General features: G+C 40.9%; 1 protein-coding gene across 4 annotated transcripts in view; it reads left to right on the forward strand.

Moving 5' to 3' along the window:
- Nucleotides 1-21082, forward strand: part of Ttc7 (tetratricopeptide repeat domain 7) — a 512658-nt gene that overhangs the window by 18977 nt on the left and 472599 nt on the right. For 3 of the 4 annotated variants that reach the window (XM_076200670.1, XM_076200841.1, XM_076200935.1), the window contains exons 6-9: nucleotides 12473-12609; nucleotides 13655-13784; nucleotides 13900-14047; nucleotides 19542-19730. In XM_076200670.1, coding sequence (XP_076056785.1) covers nucleotides 12473-12609; nucleotides 13655-13784; nucleotides 13900-14047; nucleotides 19542-19730 — 604 coding nt within the window. The remainder of the gene's footprint in view (nucleotides 1-12472; nucleotides 12610-13654; nucleotides 13785-13899; nucleotides 14048-19541; nucleotides 19731-21082) is intronic. The other variant, XM_076200754.1, reaches the window with a different exon arrangement.

Raw genomic sequence — 21082 nt, forward strand, 5'->3', positions numbered from 1 at the left:
GCCATTAACTGATTTGTTTGCCATTCATGGCACCCCAGTAAGGTCTGGAGATCAGAGTCCTGAAGGCAGAATGCTATGGTAGTACTGAACCTGGAATTCCAATATATGACACTGATCCTTTATTCAGACCAGGATGGATGGCCCCTCCTGGCTTGGAGAGGCAAATCAGCTAAGCTGCCTGACTTGAACCTTTGAATTGGGCATCCTTGAACCCAAGCAGGTATTAGTTGGGCTGACACCACATGGCCTGTAGTTGTATCAAGGTGGTGGTTGCATATACTCCTCCATGACCCATGGAATTGTAGGGGTAGAAATGTATACCCATTCCCTGGTTTGCCCTCAATGGGCTCTGTGGTGGGTAGGGATTTGGGAGGAAGAATTCTTGATTTTATGTACTTCTCAAACATGTCCAGGTTATTCCTTTCTGCCTCCAACCATCCTCTTATACAGTCTTTTTGTATTCATCCCCAGATACCTATTTCTCATGACTCTTCACAGATTAACTCTATCATGTATGGGTCCAAAACTATAGATATTTAAATTTGAACAAAGACTTGTTTAAGATGAAGTGTTTAAGAAGTATGGTGGGGAATACAAGAATGGATGAAGTGAAAAATGTGAAGGTTAGAGAGTGAGGGTGGAAAGAGAGCTGGCAGAGAAGGCAGATCAAAGAATGCAGGGGTGGTTTGGGTATGTGGAGAAAATGAATGAAGTAAGATTAGCAGAAGAGAAGAAACAGTAGTGGGTGGAAAGAACTTGAGAGGAAGACCAGGAATGAGGTGGATGGATAGGATGAAAGGGCATTGGATGCATTGAGCAAGGAAGAAATAGGGCATAAGATGAGAGTTGGAGAGTGTTTGTAAATAGAAGAGGAAAATGTGGCCTGAAAGGATTTCTTCTTGTCTGTTCTGTATATTTTATGATTGGATGAGGGGAGAAGGTGATTGCTTTGTAATTAACCAGTAGGGGTAAACCAATGCCTACTGTTGGTCACTGCTGTGGAAATGCTGTGTCTTGCTGCCTCACCTCTGATCCAAGCAGTGTACCAAGTGACAGGGATGACCCTTGATTTACAAGGAGCTAAGATGGGAGGGACAATGAGTGGATTTTTGGGAGGTTATTTCTTCAATCATTCTTTCCATTTGCCCAAACTATTCTAGTATTATTTACCTAGTTGTATTATACAGGAAGGGAGCAGTGCTCGTGGTGACCCATCTTTGTATCTTTCAGCATCAAGTTTTTTCTTAAAATCTTGAATTGTGTTTACACACACTGTTTCTATGTATAATTTGTTCCAGGTATCTATCACTCTGTGTGGGAAGCTTTTTTTTCAGATCTCTTCTGTGATTATCCTTTTTGAGTTTCTTCTTGTGTCCTCTTGTTTTTTCATTGTCCCATTTCAATAAATCATTCTTATCTAAGATTTCCATTCCTTTCATAATTCTATAGATAGTTTACTTCCAGCACCACCCCATCCATGTATAAGTTGAACAGCCAGGGTGACATAACACATCCCTGATGAAGTCTCACCTTTACCTCGAACCACTCACTCTCTCCATTTCTAATCCTGACACAAGCTCTACTACTCTCATAAAAACTCTTAACAGCTCCTAAAAGCTTTCCTCCTATCCCATATATCTGCAAAACCTCCCACAGTGCCTTCCTGTCTACCCTGTCATAAGCCTTTTCCAGATCCATAAAAGACCAAAAACATCCTTACCTTTTCCTATAGCTTTCTCACATATCTGTCTTACCACAAAAATCTGATCTACGCAACCTCTACCTGTCATAAATTCACGCTGTTCCTTACCAATTACTCTCTCTGTTCCTCTCCTAATCCTCTCAATCAAGATCCTCCCATAAGCCTTCCCAAGTACACTTAACCCATTCACCTCATGGCAGCCGCTTGTTGTGTAGATACGAAAAACCGGATATGGTAGATCCTCGCGCGGGCCCTTACATCGGATGGCATGTGATGCGGCTTGACCGCGCGAGGACTGACATCATATTTTTCTGGTGTTTGATAAAACATTTTGGTGTTTTATGATTTTTTGTTTTATTTGTTTTATTTGACCAAATTTGTGCATTTAGATTTTTTTCAATATCTCTCATAAATTATAGTTTGATGTCTGTAGTCAAGGAAGACGAACAAAATTTTCCATGTTGTCCATGCTACTCTTTGGTATAAAATATTAAATACTGAAAATGAGATTTATTCTTCTGCGAGAGCTCAAAGTATACACTTTCTTTAGTTTTTTGTAAAATATGACCAAAAAAAAAGGACTTTGTAAAACACCTATCCATATGTATAGGTTTTCCTCAGTAGTCATGAGACACACTGAAATGCTTTCATATTCTTCATACTAGCCCTGTATATAAGAGAAATATTTATTAGTTTTTTTTTTTTTTTTTTTTTTTTTTTTTTCAAAGTATGTCCTTTTTTTCCCTGTGAGAGTTGGGAAGTTACGGATGTATAATACAACAGAAACTGTATGTATCATTTTGTAAAATTGTGGAAAGTATGAAAACACAATATCATATCCTACACCTTTATGTATAAAAATATAAAAATATACAAATATATACATATATATATATATGCAATATATATACAAAACACAAAACAAAAATAAAGTGTGCTGTGTCTTGCCACATTGCTTCTGACCATATCCAATACATATAAAGAAAAAAAATATATACACAATATATACATACATTCACACAATGAAAATAAGGTGTGCTGTGTCTTGCTACATTGCTTCTGACCCAGATCGGGCGAGGAATGACCCGATTGTAATTTGCTGGTTCTTACTGCATTGCTTCTGAACCATAGTACCACAAAAATATTGCTGTGTCTTGCTGCATTGCTTCTGATCCATCACGGCCGCAGCCACAGGAAATAGGGGGTACTGTGTCTTGCTGCATTGCTTCTGACCCATGATAGAGGGGGGAGAGAAAGATGACCCAATAACTACTTACAAATTTTTTTCCTCGTGGTACTTTTGAAAGCAACCATACGTGCAGAGTGGCTTCTTGCACACCCTGCACGTACTGCGGGTCATCTTCCTCTTACCGTCACGGTAGCACAAAAAACACCTTCGGTATTTGCCCCCCTCTGTCATTGTGACTGCATGGGAAGTCTTCCCTTGCAGTCTTGAGGGAACGGGCATGGGAGATGGGCTGCCACGCTGGTTGTAGGGCTCCAGAAGCCCGGCATACTCATTGAGCATGGCATTTGCCAGGGTCCGGTGGAAGTGGTAATGATCCCCTTTGTGGCCCAGTTTTTTCCATATGGCATGGCAATTGACTATTGTCATGTCATACAGGAAAAAAAAGAGTTTCTTATACCACTTCTTCCATCGCCTGACTGAAGGGTACGACCTGGCAAGCTGGTCGCTCAGATCGACACCCTTCATATGCTTGGTGTATTCCGCAATACACTTGGGCTTCTGGAGCACCTTACCACGGCTCTGCACATCAACCATGCCGGATGTGTGGACTGTGCTTAGCATGGTGACCGTCCTTTTGTCCTTCCATTGCAAGCACAGCATTCCTGTGGCAGTCGACCGATGGTCCACATCCCCTCTCTTGTCCACGCTGAGGTCCGTAGGCATATAGCGCCGGTTCACCCTGACGGTTCCGACGGCCCCAGTCTTCCGAGCCTGAAGATAGTGGAACAAGGAAGGAGATGTGTACCAGTTATCTACATAAACAGTATACCCCTTGTCAAAGAGGTCGGCGTCCTCCATGAGGTCCACTACCGCCTTCTGTGAACAGGGAAGTTCACTTCTATCCTTCCCTGAATAGATCTTGAAGGCGGCAGTGTATCCGGCGGCAGGCCCCGAGCTTTCCGACAGCTTGTACACCTGTAGAATAAGAATAATAATGATTCATGGTGTAGTGTAGTCATGTGTGTAGTGTAGTCAAATAATGTAATCATATGCTGAAAGTATACATTTACAATTTATGTATTGTATACATACTTTGAACCCAAAACGAGCACGTTTAGACGGATTGTACATTCGGAAGCTGAGGCGGCCCCTGAACTTCCACAGGCTTTCATCGATGGAAATGTGCTGTGCAGGCACATATACCGATGAAAACCTGTGGCTGAGCATGTCTATGACCGGCCTCAGCTTCCAAAGTCTATCCTCCTCATCTTCATCTTCATTATTTGCAAAATGAAGATTTGCCGAGATGTTTTCGAACCTCGTTCTGGGCATTGTGTCTCCAAACAAGGCCTGGTAAAAAGCTGGGTCCGTCGACCAGTAGTCCTGCAACCTGGGTTTTATATTGAGGCCCATCATGAGCCTCAAGCCAAGATATAGGTGCAGTTCTTGAGGTGTAAGTGGATGCCACCCAGCGGAAGGTACTCCGGCAAACCTATAGAAAATAAGAGCAAGGAAATAGCTCATGTAAATACTGTGCTCACCTTTTCTGTTTGAGTATAAGAAAACACATAAATAATGTTGGCTGTATCAACTCTACATACCGGTTGGTCTCCTCGACAATGTGGGAAATCAGTTCGTCTGTCATGAACGCCTTATAGACGTCCATGACAGACGAGGAGTCGTCGAGCTCCACCGTGATGCCGGTCTTGCCCGTGAATCCATACCTCCGTATGACGTTTTCATTGTTGGACCATGTAAACCCTGGTGTCCCTGGAGCGTTCCTTTTCCAGGCCTTGTCCCTCACACTCGAGAGGGGTTCGTCGCTGTCAATAGTGGTATCCAGGGCGCTTACATAGTCCAACTCAAACTCGCTGGAGTCGCACTGCGACGAGTCCTCCGTGGACTCATCCAGACTATCATGGCTATCTTCCTCAGGATCTTGCCTCGAGGTTGAGGGCTGAGGTTCTGGTTGACGGCGAGCAGGTGCAGATGTCATCTTCAGTCTTGACCGGTTCCTAATGCTGGAAGGAGGCCTTGACCGACCTTTTATAGATATTGCTGGCCAATAAGGGGACTCTACGTGTCCTTGTCCCCCAATCACAATCATTGTTGAATTTGGTCCAATTAGGTCAAAGCCGGCAGGTGCAAACCACAAATCACGAGATGAAATGTCATCAATGATTTTCGTCATAATGGGCGAGGTCAATGAACCCGTGACTCTGCGCTGAGCAGCCAATCCAGCGTAATTATGCACCACATGAGACTGCCCACCCGGCTTCCGTCATAATTACATCATAATTATCGACTAATCCCGGGAAAGTATCAGTTGGCATCAATTGAAGAAATTTACTTATAATGGGCAAGGTCAGTGAACCCGTGACTCTGACCTGAGCAGCCAATCCAGCGTTAATTATGCACCACAGGAGACTGCCCACCCGCTTTCGTCATAATTACATCATAATTATCGACTAATCCCGGGAAAGTATCAGTTGGCATCTTCTCCCTCTCTCCTTCTCCTCTCCCTTCCTCCTCCTCCTCTTCTTTTCCCTTCCCCAATCCTCCTCCCATTCCCCCTTCTCTTCCTCTCCCTCCTCCTCCTCCGCCTCTCCTCATCTCTCTTTCCCTCCTCCTCCTCCTCCTCCTCCCCCTCTCCCTCCTCCCCCTCTCCCTCCTCCCTCCCTCCTCCCCCTCTCCCTCCTCCCCCTCTCCCCCTCCTCCCCCTCTCCCTCCTCCTCCCTCCTCCTCTCCCTCCTCACCACAGGAGGTTGCCCGCGAGGCTTACGTCATTATTGTCATAATTACATCACAATTATCGACTAATCCTGTAAAAGTATCATTTGGTATCAATTGGAGAAATTTATGTCTAACCATACACCACAGGAGGGTGACGTAGGCATTACGTCATTATTACGTCATAATTATAAACTAATCCCATGTAAGTATCAAGTACCGTCTATTTGGAAAAAACAACACAAAAACAAGTATATACGATGTTAAAAACACATGCCACTCATCGTGCGCATGATATCATGCCACCTGAGGTACGATGTTTATCTCCCCCTTGATGCCATGGAGGTAGTGATCCAATTCACTCATGGCATGTTTTGATGTCAGCTGATTTTGTGTCCAACCATCCCTTGACACCACATCATGTCATCCGAGGTGAATGGGTTAACAAGCTAATCCCTCTGAAACTACTATATTCACACTTGTCCCCCTTTTCTTTGTAAAGTGGAACTATACAGGCACTCCTCCAGTCCTCCGGCACTCAACCCTCTCTCCAGCAAACATTAAATAACCTCACCAGCCAGTCCACCATCACTGTACTTCCTTTTTTCAGACAGTCTGCATGGCATCCATCCAGACCAGGTGCCTTACCTGCTCTCATCATCTTAACAACTGCCTTCACTTCATCCTTTCTTATTTCTCCTCCATTTTCCTCACTCATCAAGGTCATTTTCTTAGCACTTCTCACTGCAACTACCTTTCCCTCCCTATCCTCCTTCACATTTAGGAACACCCTAAAATACTCTGTCCATCTTCCTCTTACTGCATTCTCTTCCATTATCATCTCACCATCTGCACCTTTTACCTTTTCTTCTCTACTTGATTTGCCTCCTCTTCCTCTCTCAATTTCTTTCCAAAACATCTTTTTATTAATTTCAAAATTTTCTATCATACTCTTACCCCATTTCACATCTGCTCTCCTCTTTGCCTCCTTTACCTTGTGCTTTACTTCTCTTCTCTTTTCTTTGTACTTCTTATATGACTCCCTTGTCCTATTTTATAACCAATCTGTGAAAGCTTGCTTCCTCTCTTCTACAACCTTCTTTGTTTCCTCATCTCATCCTCACTACCCTTCCTTCTATTTCCTCCTATCCTTCTTGTTCCACACACCATCTTTACACACTTTTTGACTCCCTCCTTGAACCATCCCCATTCCTCCTCAACTCCTAGTTCTACTCTATCCTTCACTCCCTCTCACTCCTCAGCTTCTTCTTGTACTCCTCCTTTTCTTTCTCATTTAAGCAGTTCACTCTAAACACCTCCCTACCCTTTGTCCTTTTCCTCTTTCTCCATCTATCCTCCACTCTCAACTTACCTTCCACCAATAAATGATCTGATATTCCTCCACTCTCTCCCCTTAGAACATGTACATCTTTAACTCTTCCTGTTATACTCCTATCTACCACTACATAGTCCATTAACGCTCTATCTACCATCCTTCCTTCCACCACCCTCTCCCATGTGTACTTATGCTTGACTTTCTTCTGAAACACTGTATTTGCTATCATCAACTCTCTTTATAGACACATCTCCACCATCAACTCTCCACAATGATTCTTTCCTGGAACTCCACATTTCCCAACCACTCCTTCAATTGGTTCATTTCCTACCCTAGCATTAAGGTCTCCCAGTACTACTATATTGATGTTCCACCCTAATCCCTCTATGCACTTATTTAAATCTATCCAAAAACCCTCCCTTTCTTCTACACTCTTCTCACTACCAGGCCCATATGCTCTTACAAAAACCCACATCTCCTTTCCCAGTTTCACCTTCATCCACATTAACCTTGAGGAAACCTTCCACTCCACTACATGTTTACCTATCTCTTCACGTACTGGTATAGCCACCCCCTCTCTCCCTCGCCCTCTCTTCACTCCTGAGAACCTCCCAACTACACTCCCAGATTCACACTCGCCCGTTGCTCTCATCTTAGTTTCACTCAAAGCCAACACATCCATCTTTCTTCTCACAAACATACTACCTATCTCTACCCTTTTACTCTCATCTGTACCACATCCACACATTCAAAGACCCAAACCTTAGGGTGCTGCTTGGAAAACTCCTAGACTCTCTTATGACTTTACTTTTTTTAGGAATGTCCCCTGTGGGGCTACAAGGAAAAGAATGCCTGGTCCCAATCCCCATCCCGTTTTTCTCGCCTCTTACAACCCAAGTGGGAATACTTGGTGGTACCATTCTTTTCCCCCCCACCACAGGGTAGACAAAACAAGGAAATGAAATTCAGAGAAATGGTACAGGACAGCAACAAGGAGTTGGAGGACAGCATAACGGAGGAACTGTAGCATACATATATACATATACCAAGGCTTTTTCCCCCTTACAAGGGAGGTAGACAAAAAGGAAAAGGCATAAAATTATTCCCACCCATTCCATCCCTGAATACACTCCACAGCCCTCCACCTTCCCTCTTATCTTAGCACCTCCTGGATGACGGGTCATCCCTGCACCTTGTCCACTGCCCTGGGTCAGAAGCAGTGTCACAAGACACAGCACATCCACAGCAAGGCCGCATCATTAAATCGGCGACCCCCCCTCTCCATCCCCCCATGCATAAAAGGAGAAGACGGAGAGAAATCCCTTTGCGCTGCGTCAAATTTTGCTCACACATACTAACTCACCCCATTCCACCTCATGCATCACAACATCATCAGTATACAACCATTCTCCATTCACCTCCTCAACAGACATTCCCCTCTTCCCCAAAGCCCCCTTCACCCCATCCATCCACCTCATCCTAGGACGTCCCCTCATGTTCACTTCCTCCACATCTGCCTTCCATACCTCTTTTACTAGTCTTTCTTCACTCATTCTTTCCATGTGTCCAACCCATCCTAATACTCTTTCATCAACCCTATCTCCCAACTCCCTTTCCACCGCTGTTCTCCTCCTCACCTCCTCATTTCTCACTCTATCTAGCCTAGTAACCCCCATCATACTTCTCAGACACCTCATCTCAAACACATTCAAACTCCTTCTCTCTTCTTCTCTTATGTTCCATGTTTCTGCCCCATACAGTGCTGTTGGCACAATCACTCCCTCATACAGTCTCCTCTAAGCATCCATTCCCAAATGTCTATTCCTCATTACACTCTTCAATCCACCAAGGCATTTACTCGCTTCTCTCAATCTACATTCTACCTCCACCTTCACTCCACCTTTTCCTGCCACATTTGCACCCAAGTATCTAAAACTATCCACTTCCTCCAGTCGCTCTCCCTTAATGCTCACTTCCAGTCTACTGCCACTTTCACCCCATGTACATCTCATCACCTTACTTTTACCCACATTTATCTTTAGCTTTCTTCTATCACATACTCTCCCAAACTCTGTCACCAACTTCCTCAATCCCTCCTCCGATCCTGCCACAAGCGCAGTGTCGTCAGCAAACAACAGCTGTCTCACCTCCCACTTTTCTCCATTTTCTTTAACCATCTCCAATCCCTGACCCACTACCCTTGGATTTACCTCTCGCACCACCCCATTCATGTATAAGTTGAACAGCCAGGGTGACATAACGCATCCTTGACGAAGTTCCACCTTTACCTCAAACCACTCACTCTCTCCATTTCTAATCCTGACACAAGCTCTACTACTCTCATAAAAACTCTTGACAGCTCCTAGAATCTTTCCTCCTATCCCATATATCTGCATAACCTCCCACAGTGCCTTTCTGTCTACCCTATCATAAGCCTTTTCCAGATCCATAAAAGCCCAAAAAACATCCTTCCCCTTTCCTATAGCTTTCTCACATATCTGTCTTACCACAAAGATCTAATCTACACAACCTTTACCCGTCCTAAATCCACACTGTTCCTCACCAATTACTCCCTCTGTTCCTCTCCTAATCCTCTCAATCAAGATCCTCCCATATGCCTTCCCAACTACACTTAACAAGCTAATCCCTCTGAAACTACTACATTCACACTTGTCCCCTTTTCCCTTGTAAAGTGGAACTATACAGGCACTCCTCCAGTCCAGGGACTGTAGCAGTATAATAAAAGTTTCATCATTTCTCTGTGACCAAAGTCCTCCTCTATCACAGACAAAATTATGTGTGGCTCTGGTCCATAGGGGTGCCCCATATAGTCCCTAAAATATCAACTTCATGCTACTTTGCCATAACAACATGCAGCCAATACCCCAGACGGGTATTGGTCTTATTAGTGTAGTTAATTTTTTTTTTTATCATTTCTTCATCCAAATAGACAAATGCCACTTTTATTGACCTCAATAAATTGTAGGTTTCTCCAGCTATTTTATTAATATATTGTCTGGTGTCATGTCTTTGCTGATCATCACTCTATTTGCCAGCTCTCTTTTCACTCCCTGCTCTCTGCCTCACCTCATTTCTTAATGTATCCTTCCATCCTCCACTTATTTCTTAAACATATCAGCTGGAGTATATGTAGGCTCTTCCTTCCCACCTCTAGTAAATTCTAAGAGTCTGCTTCTTACAGTGTTGTGGGCCACAATTACCCTTTCATACAGTTGTCTCTTTGAGGTAATCCACAGATACCTATTTCTCCTGAACTTCTTTGCAGATGACACAAAAATACAAAAAAAAAGTAAATACAGAGGAAGATTGTGAATCACTAGATAGACCTAGATAAAATCTGGAAATGGAGTCAAATGTGGGAAGTGAACTTTAACATCAAGAAATGTAGTATAATGGAGTTTGGAAAAAGTAAAAATAGAATATCAAGGAATTACAAAATTGGTGAAGAAGAAGTCAAAAAAGTGAGCTTGGAAAGGGACCTGGGAGTAATTATCAGCAAAGACATGTCGCCAAACAAACATATCAATAAAATAGTCTGAGAAACCCTCAGCCTACTAAGGACAGTGAAAGTGGCATTTGGCTATTTGGATGAGGAAATGGTCAAGAAAATATTAGTTACACTAATAAGACCAAAATTGGAATATACTGTGACACTATGAACACCCAGTACTAAGAATAATATAAAGAAATTAGAAAGAATATGACACTGCTTCTGACCCAGGGCAGTGGACAAGGTGCAGGGATGACCCATCATCCAGGAGGTGCTAAGATGAGAGGGAGGGTTGAGGGGTTTGGAGTGTATTCAGGGATGGAATGGGTGGGAATGATTTTATGCCTTTTCCTTTTTGGCTACCTCCCTTGTAAGGGGGAAAAAGCCTTGGTATATGTATGTATGTAGAAAGAATTCAAAGAGCAATAACAAAGATGGCACCAACACTCTCCAAATTGACATATGAACAAAGATTGTCCAAATTGGATCTACCAACTCTAGAACAAAGAAGAGAAAGAGGAGATCTACTGACTATACAAACATGAAAGGAATGGAAATCCTAGATAGAGATGATTTATTAATGTGGGACAATAGAAAAACAAGAAGACATGAAAAGAAACTCGAAAAGGATAATTATAGAAGAGATCTGAAAAAGAATAGCTTCCCACACAGAGTGGTGGATACCTGGAATAAATTAGATGAGGCAGTAGTGTGTGCAAATACTATTCAAGAATTTAAGAACAAACTTGATGCTGAAAGATATAAAGATGGGTCACTATGAGCATAGCTCCCTTCCCATACAATACAACTAGATAAATACAACTTCATTATCCCCAGACACTTACTTGCTTCCTTTACTTTGTAGTTTACCTCCATCCCCAATTCCTCCATTCTTTGCCACATGTGACCCTAAATACCTACTGTTCTCTACTTCCTCCAGCCTCTCTTCTTTTAAACTCAGCTGCAACTCTGTCTTCAATGTTACTGCATGAGGGGACAGAGATAGGGGTAGCTGATTGAATAAAGTGGCCTTGCTGTGTAGGTGCTGTGCCTTGCTGCATTACTTCTGGCCCAGGGCAATGGGTTGATGCAGGGATGGCCTGTCATCCAGGAGGAACAGAGATGAGAGGGAGGGAGGAAGGGGAGGTGAATGGGGATAAAATGGGTGAGAGTGGAATTATACCTTTTGACTTTGGCTACTTTCCTAGCAATGGGGAAGAATTTTTGTTTATAAATGTATGTATGTAACCAGCTGCCACCTTCTCCCCTTGTACATCTCATCACCTTACTTTTGCCCACATTTACTTTCAGCTCTCTCACATACCCTACCAAACTGTGCAACTAACTGCATCAGTCCCTCTGACCACCTAGAAGCACAATGTCATCTGCAAACAATAACTGATTCATGTCACTTCCTTCCACCCTCTTTTACCAACCCCTGACCTCCCACCCATCACCTTCACATTTACATCCCACACCACACCACTTCATTTACATTCACAAGTAGATATAATTAGGTAAATACAGAAATGTTCCAATCACATAACAAGCAGTTCACCAAATTCCCCAGAAATCAACCCTACAGAGAAATCACTTCCAAGACAAACAACAATTGCACTAGCATATGTACATTCAGGTTGTCACTTGTCAGAATGAACATAGTATGAACATATGAAGTATGAACAGTATTAACATAGAATTGGCCTGCCAGTAGACACCAATTGCCCCCAATGCAACCACCTCAAAGAAAACACATAGCACCTTATACTACACTGTCCTATATTCACCTTTTTCAGACAGCAACACAAAATCTTTTCACTGGGTGTCTTATGGGCTGAACTGGTGGCCATGGCCAGTTACATTGGGGCTGCAGGTCCCTTGCAAAATAGAGCCAGGGCAACTGATTGATTGAATTTATGACAGGTGTTTATTTTTCCTTTAAATTTGAACAAACAATTCAGTTACAAGTATGCATTTATTAACACTAGATCTGGTTTACCACAGGAGTATGTTGTCTGCTGTGGAATCCATTTCCACCCAGCACCTTCGCTTGACTCTGGCCAGGCAGTTAGCAGAGGTGTTACTCAGAGGTTGCTCAGAGCATTCATACAAGTCTCCCAGCAAGGGTACGAAGAAACTTGGTAGGTTAGAAGGGCTGTGAAGGATTGATGGAGATTAATTTCTTATATTCACACTTACTTTCACCAAAGCCATTTTCCAAACTTCTTTTGCAGCAGAAGGGTATGTTTGAATATATTTTTCACATATTTCATCTTTTGCACTTGATGGTTTCTTCTATTCTGAACAGCTCTTTTAACATGTTTGTTAAGCCCCTAAGCTTTTGTTATTGCATGCTTTGCACTATTACTAAGTTCATTCAGCACAAAGATTGGTGTTGCAAGATGGTACCATCTATAAAGTCAAAGCATTGTTTTCTGCTTTAAATAGCCTTTTCTGGTTTGAAAACTGGTATTGTGCATGCAATCTTCATTTTGGCTTGTCTTGAAGTGAACATGACATGTTGATTTAAAAACCTGTTTGTCATGATGAGAGCCCAGTAGTGGTCTTGCAGGATGGATGTCAGGGAAAATATTTTCTATGCAACCCGTCTTCAAAGTTCATCACACCTGTACCTCCATCTGGAGATAACCCCTAAGGATTTGATAGTCTCTAGACAAGGCCTAAGCTCTTTCTTTGTATCAGTTTAAACTGTATTTCCTTTATTATCTTCAAATATGGAGAGCTGGTAATCAGTGATTGCTCCCCTCCTTCTACTACTATAAGCCAATGATAAAGAAACTGTCTCACATTAATGCAGCACAGACAACTATCCAAAGATTCTTCCAAGAGAGGTCTATGAAAGGGCATAAGGACAGAGGCCACCTACCATGGGGTTATGGGTTTCCAGTCTATGAAACTTGAGACATCAGTTATTATTGTTACTGTCATGATGTACTTTGAATAGCGAGATCATCACATAGAATTGTGCTGAAATGATTAAATTGTAGTGATATGATATTCATGATTATTAGCACTGAAAAATAGTTTTTTAAACATTTTGATAAAAAAGTAATTATTCAAACTTGTAGGTTAACCAATGCTCTACAACATATGTAGAAATAGATTACCTTAGTAAGAATAATTTTGTCTTATGTTATATCCTCTTTGTCTTTGGAATTTTTATAGATGAACGAAGCAAAAGCAGCTCTAGTCTGAAGACAGGGGAGAGTCCATGGAAGCCAAGGAAATACATGGGAATCAATCTATTCTTGCCCAAAAATATAAATGAAGAGGTTATTCTTCTTTTGCTCATTAGGTGATTTTGCTATATATTTCTGTTTCATATAATCTTGTTCAAGTTGAATTTTTATTTCATGATATTTTTAATCTGGGGAAGTTGATTTAATTGTCAAATTTCCTGTAAATAACAGTGAAGCAATGGCTGTACGAGAAGCTGTGCTAAGTCAGTCACCGGAGTTCAAAAATGCACGTGTTCATGCCTTTGACAATGCAACTGCTGTGTATGATCTTCTTTGCATTGCCCTGTCCCGCAGAAAGCAGTTTAAGATACTTCATGAGGTAAGTAAAGCTCTCTTTCCACCCTCATTCACTGCCTCACCTCTGTATTTTAGCTCAGTATTCGTAAATGAAACACCTCAAAGTGAACTCCGAACTGAAACCTGTGAAAAGTCTAGGGTAAAGTTATTACTGTAAATATAACAAAAGAAAAAATTAAAAGGTGTATAAATAAACTCAAGGTTAATAAAACACCAGGGCCTGACGGTTGGCATCCAAGAATCTTAAAGGAAATGAAAAATGAGATTGTTGTTCCATTAGAAATTATTTTCAAGAAATCCATTATATCCGGAGATGTCCCAAGAGAATGGAAGCTAGCTAACGTTACTCCCATATTCAAAAAAGGTGACAAAAAGAAACCAAATAACTATAGGCCTATAAGTTTGACTTCAATCGTAGGAAAAATAATGGAAACTATCATCAGAGATGCTATCGAACATCATCTAGATAGTAACCATTTGATAAATGATAGCCAGCATGGTTTCAGACGGAAACGTTCTTGCGTGACTAACTTACTCGAATTCTACAACACAGTTATCTCGAATTATGACAAAAGAAACAATATAGATTTAATATATCTAGAATTTGCAAAAGCTTTTGATACCGTCCCACACGAAAGACTACCTACTAAATTAGCTTTACACGGAATAAGTGGTAACCTATTAAGTTGGACAAGTAATTGGTTGAATGATCGAAAACAGAGAGTTGTTTTAAATGGAAAAATGTTACAAGTGGAGTTCCTCAGGGTTCCGTTCTTGGGCCACTTCTATTCATAGTATATATAAATGATATAGACCATGGACTAAAATCTACTGTTTCCAAATTTGCTGATGATACAAGACTGTGCAGAATGGCTAATGATCACTTAAACCAATTAGATATTCAAGAAGATTTAGATAAATTACAGCAATGGTCTGAAAAGTGGCTAATGAAATTCAACACAAGTAAATGCAAGGTAATGCACATAGGTAAAAATAACAGTAAGTACAAGTTATTTGGAAATTCGTTAACAAAAGTGGATAGTGAAAAAGATATCGGCGTAATTATCAGTAATGACCTCAAATCATCCAAGCAGTGTATTTCAGCCTCTGAGAAAGCAAATAAGATTCTAGGACTGATTGCGTGATCTTTTGATTTCAAAAGTCCATCACTCATTAACAAGCTATATAAATCGTTAGTTCGTCCACATTTGGAATATGCTGTTTCCGTATGGTCACCGAATCTCATTAAAGACATTGACAGACTGGAAAAAGTACAACGGCAAGCCACAAAACTGATTCCAAATATCAAAAGTAAATCATACGAAAATCGACTAAAACATATGAATCTGTTTTCCCTAAAAAAGCGTAGACTCAGAGGTGACTTGATACAGGTCTTTAAAACTCTAAAGGGAATTGACAACATCAAAAGTGACAAAATTTTCACATTGAATGAGAATCAGACAAGAAACAATGGTCTCAAAGTGTCCGGAAATAGATTCAATTTGGAAGTAGGTAGAAAGAACTTTGCCAACCGTGTAGTTAATGAATGGAATAAACTTCCTGCACAGGTAGTGCAATGTAGTTCAGTTCAAAGATTTAAGAATCATTTAGATAAACACCTAAGCAAGATGCTCTAATGATTATAATTTATTTTATATTATTTGTTTTTGTTTTATTGTCATTTGTCTGTTTGATTTTCATTTATCATTAGTTATATGTCAATTTATTATTATTCACTATTTACCTGTTTGTTTATTATCTAACTATACCTATGCATTTATTTATGTATTTTATTTGTTATTTACATTATCATAGTTTTTATTTATCATTTTATTATTATTATGATTTTTTTTTCTCGCATCCGACCAAGATATGGACCAAAAGGTCTCCTGTCGGCATGCTCCGCCTTTGTAATCCTTTGTAATCCTTTGTATTTCTCACACTATCCATCCTCATAACCCCTACCACACATTTTAAACATTCAATCTCAGACATCTTATTAATATTTCATCCCATTTTTTGTATATCTGTCCCATTTTTTTTCATACCAGTGGGCGAGATGCATGAGTGACCTTTCGTCCAGGAGGAGCCAATATAAGAGGGAGGGAGGGGGGGTGAATGGGAGTGGAGTATGTGGGGATGGAATGGGTGAGAGTGGATTTTATGCCTTTGTTTTTTGCCTCGTCTGGGGTATTGGTTGCATGTTATTGCAACAGAGTAGCATGCAGTTGATACTTTAGGGTCTATATGGGGCGCCCCTACAGACTAGAGCCACGCATAATTTTTTCTGTGATAGAGGAAAACTCTGTTCATAGAGAAATGATGATACTTTTATTATACTGCGACTGTCCCTCCGTTATGCTGTCCCCCAACCCCTTGTTACCGTCCTGTACCATTTCTCTGAACATTCATTTCCTTTTTTCGCCTACCCTGTGGAAGGGGAAGAGAATGCTACCACCAAGTCTTTCCACTTGAGTCGTAAGAGGCAACAAAAAATGGGATGGGGGATGGGATTAGGAGTCCTAAAAAAAGTAAAGGCATAAGAGGGTCTGGGAGTTTTCCAACCAGTACCCTAAGGTTTGGGTCTTTTTATGTGCATGGATGTGGTACAGATGAGAGTAAAAGGGAAGAGATAGGTAGTATGTTTGCAAGAAGAAAGATGGATGTGCTGGCTTTGAGTAAAACTAAAATGAAAGGGAAGGGTGAGTGTGAGTTTGGGAGTGTAGTTGGGAGTTACTCAGGAGTGAAGAGGGGACGAGGGAGAGAAGGAGTGGCTATACTAGTAAGTGAGGAGATAAGTAAGCATGTAGTGGAGTGGAAGGAGGTTTCATCAAGGTTGATGTGGATGAAGATGAAGCAGGGAAGGGAGGTGTGGGTTTTTATAAGTGCGTATGGGCCTGGTAGTGAGAAGAATGTAGAGGATAGGGAGGCTTTTTGGGTAGATATAAATGATTGCATAGAGGGATTAGGGAGAAATGTCAATGTAGTTGTATTGGGAGACCTTAATGCTAGGGTAGGAAATGAACCAATAGACGGAGTGATTGGGAAGTATGGAGTTCCAGGTAAAAATCATAGTGGAGATGTGTCTTAAAAGAGAGTTGATGATAGCAAATACAGTGTTTAGGAAGAAAGTCAAGCATAAGTACACATGGGAGAGGGTGGTGGATGGAAGGGTGGCAGATAGAGCATTAATGGACTATATAGTGGTGACCAGGAGTATGGTAGGAAGAGTTAAGGATGTACATGTTCTAAGGGGAGAGAGTGGAGGAATATCAGATCATTTTCTGGTGGAAGTTAAATTGAGAGTGGGGAATAGGTGGAGAAAGAGGAAAAGGGCAGAAGGTAGGGAGGTACTTAGAGTGAACTGCTTAAATGAGAAAGAAAAGGAGAATGAGTATAAGAAGAAGCTGAGAGAGGAGTGGGAGGGAGTGAAGGATAGAGTAGAACTAGGAGTGGAGGAGGAATAGGTATGGTTCAAGGAGGGAGTCATAAGGTGTGCAAAGATGGTGTGTGGAACAAGGAGGGCGGGAGGAAATAGAAGGAAGGGTAGTGAGTGGTGGGATGAGGAAGCAAAGAAGGGTGTAGAAGAGAAGAAAGAGGCATTCATAGATTGGCTACAAATTAGGACGAGGGAGTCATATGAGAGGTACAAAGTAAAGAGAAGGGAAGTTAAGCATAAGATAAAGGAAGCAAAGAGAAGAGCAGATGTGAAATGGGGTAAGAGTATGACAGAAATTTTTGAAAGTAATAAAAAGATGTTTTGGAAAGAAATTAAAAGAGGAAGAGGAGATGAATCAAGTAGAGAAGAAAAGGTAAAAGGTGCAGATGGAGAGAAGATAATGGAAGAGAAGGCAGTTAGAGGAAGGTGGGCAGAGTGTTTTATGGAGTTGCTAAATGTGAAGGAGGATAGGGAGGTAAAGATAGTTGCAGTGGGAAGCGCTAAGAAAATGAGGTACAGTGATGGTGGACTGGCTGGTGAGGTTATTCATTGTTTGTTTTAGAGAGGAGTACTGGAGGAGTGCCTGTATAGTTCCACTTTAGAAGGGAAAGGGGGACAAGTGTGAGTGTAGTAGTTTCAGAGGGATCAGCTTGTTGAGTGTAGTTGGAAAGGCTTATGGGAGGGTCTTCATTGAGAGGATTAGGAAAGGAAGAGAGGGAGTAATTGGTGAGGAACAGTGTGGTTTTAGGACAGTTAGGGGTTATGTAGATCAGATTTTTGTGGTAAGACAGATATGTGAGAAAGCTATAGGAAAAGGTATCTAGGTACATTATGTTTTTCTTTAATACCATAAACTACAATGCACTTTTTTTATCCACTGTGTCTCTGACACAATTTTCTTTTTCCTTAATTACTTTAATTACCATTTCTTTAGCATTTTCTTCCACTTGTACTATTTCTTTAAAAGTAATTTTTTGGTTTTCTTGTTCCACTTTCTGTTGATTTTTTATTTCTTGGAGATCTGCCTCTTTAATAGTTTCACCAACTTCCTTGGTTACCATTTGTATTTGTTCTATCACTTCTTTTTTCAAAGCCTCATTTTTGTTTTTATCTTAATTTTTCATTCTTTTATTTTCACTTCTGACCATGTTTAATTCCTTTTTTAAATCATTAAGGTCCCTGTTAGTCTAATCATTAGCTCTTTTTAGTTGGTTCAACTCTCTGTACATTGCCCTGTATTCAGCTTTCAGATCCATTAGTTCCTCTATCAATTCAGCAATATCCCAATTTCTTGGGACATTTTTATACAGTGAGACCTCTCATTAACGGACGTTAATTAGCTGTGGTTGCGGTGTTTTCGGTGTTTTGGAGTGGTTTTTGGGTGGCATAGTGATTGCACGCACTAAACAACAGCACCAAAACACAACAAAAACACCGCAAACAGCTAATTAACATCCGTTAATGAGAGTTCTCACTGTACCTAGATTCTCTTTCCAATTCTAAACCTCTACCAAATATTCCATTTTCTTCTATAAACCCTGAAAATGCAGTATTATCCAACCTTTGAGTAGGTTTTGGGGGATCAATCATACAAGATTTCTTAGGTATGACCCCCAGCGGTGATTCCACTCTGCTTACATCCAAAGATCTTTTCATTGGTTCACTTTTTCCTCTTTTTCCTTTATCATTCCCCTTTTTGTGTATTTAACAATAATGTTAATGATTTTATAATGATGTTAATAATGTTAATGATTGTGTATTTAACACTAATGTTAATGATGGAATGGGTGGGGGTGATTTTGTGCCTTTTTCTTTTTGGCTACCTCCCTTGTAAGGGGGAAAAAGCCTTGGTATATGTATGTATGTAACACTAATGTTGTATACTCTATTTTATCACTTCAGTCACTCGATTAACATAACTCTCTTTCTCGAATGTAAATACAACCAGGTATTTCCTTCGAATTTATCAAAAGAATGATGTACATCAGAGCTCATTTTTAGCCATCCATTCCCGCCTGTGATTCGCGCTCATGTGGTATAGTTCTTTGTTGTACTGAAACCAGTATATATTTTTCAGGTGTTTGAGAGAGCAATGAAATTTTCTTTTGAAGAAACTCATGTTTGGCAGCAGTTTGGTCTGGCATTAACCAGTGGTATGCACAGTTCTCGAGCAGTACTTGTCCTGAGGGAAGTGAATAGACTGCTGCCAAATGAACCTCATTATTGTCTTCTTGCTGCTAAAGTGTACTTCCAGAGACTCAACAAGGTAAAAATACCCAGATTATATGTATTTACTTTGCAGGAATTATCATTGTTTTTACTCGCTAGATTTAAAACTGTTTAAAGAAATTTGATTGAAATACATGCCTATATATAAATGATGGTACATTATAATATATATATATATATATATATATATATATATATATATATATATATATATATATATATATATATATATATATATATATATATATATCACAGGAAACCCACAGTCAGAGAAAATAAACTTTGAGTGAAAGAAGATTCCTATATTTCAGCTATGAACTGTAGCCCTATATATATAGAGTAGGGAGTGAATCAATACATGGAGTAGTAGGGAGGTTTGGTGTGGCAGATAATAGTCTTAGTGGAGAAAAGATGGAGATGTGTTTAGAAAGGGAGTTGATAATAGTAAACATGGTGTTTAAGAAGAGAGCCAAGCTCAAGTATACATGGGAAAGAGTGGTGGATTGAAGGGTTTTGATAGGGCATTAATGGACTTTGTAGTGGTATCCTAAGGAAGGATAAGAATTCTGGATATTCATGTTTTCAGGCGAGAGAGTGGGGGAAGGGTCGGATAATTTTTGTTGTAGTAGAAGGGAAAGTGAGGAAGGATGGGAGAGGACAGAAGACAGGGGTGAATGGAGAATGGTTGTATATGGATGATACTGTGATGCATGAGGTGAAATGGGTGGGGGTGGGGGGTGAGGGAGCATGTGTGAGAAATAATTTGATACAGCCTGAAGGGATTTCTCCAGTCTTCCCTTTTTCTGCATGAGGGATGTGCTGTGGATGTGCTGTGTCTTGTGACACTGCTTCTGACCCAGGGCAGTGGGCGAGATGCAGGGATGTCCTGTCATCCAGGAGGTGCCAAGAGAGAGGGAGGGAAGAGGGTGGATGGGAGTGGAGTATGATAGGGATGAAATGGGTGGGAGTGGTTTTTATGTCTTTGTTTTTTTTTGGCTATCTCCCTTATAAAGGGGAAAAAAGCCTTTGGTATATGTATGTATAGAAGGGAAATTGAGAGAGCAGGAAAAATGGAGGAGGAAGAAAAGGGTGGGAAGTAGAAAGGTGGTGAGAGATAGCAAATTGAATGAGAGGGAAAAGGAGAAAGAATACCAGGAGGAACATAGAGAAGTGTGTGATGTGGTGATGGATAGGGGGAGGTAGGAATAGAAGAGAAATAGGTATGTTGTAAAGAGGAGGTGACAAAGTGTGCTAAGGTGATATGTGAGACAAGGAGGATGGGAAGGAATAGGAAGAAGGGTAGTGAATGGTGGGATAGAGAGGTGAAGGCAGTGGTAGAAGAGAAAAAGAAGTGTATGTGAATTGCAAAGTAGAACTGGGGATGCATAT

Source organism: Oratosquilla oratoria, chromosome 1, assembly GCF_046742065.1.
Source record: "Oratosquilla oratoria isolate Oo_2021 chromosome 1, ASM4674206v1, whole genome shotgun sequence".
Classification (NCBI taxonomy): Eukaryota; Metazoa; Arthropoda; class Malacostraca; order Stomatopoda; family Squillidae; genus Oratosquilla; species Oratosquilla oratoria.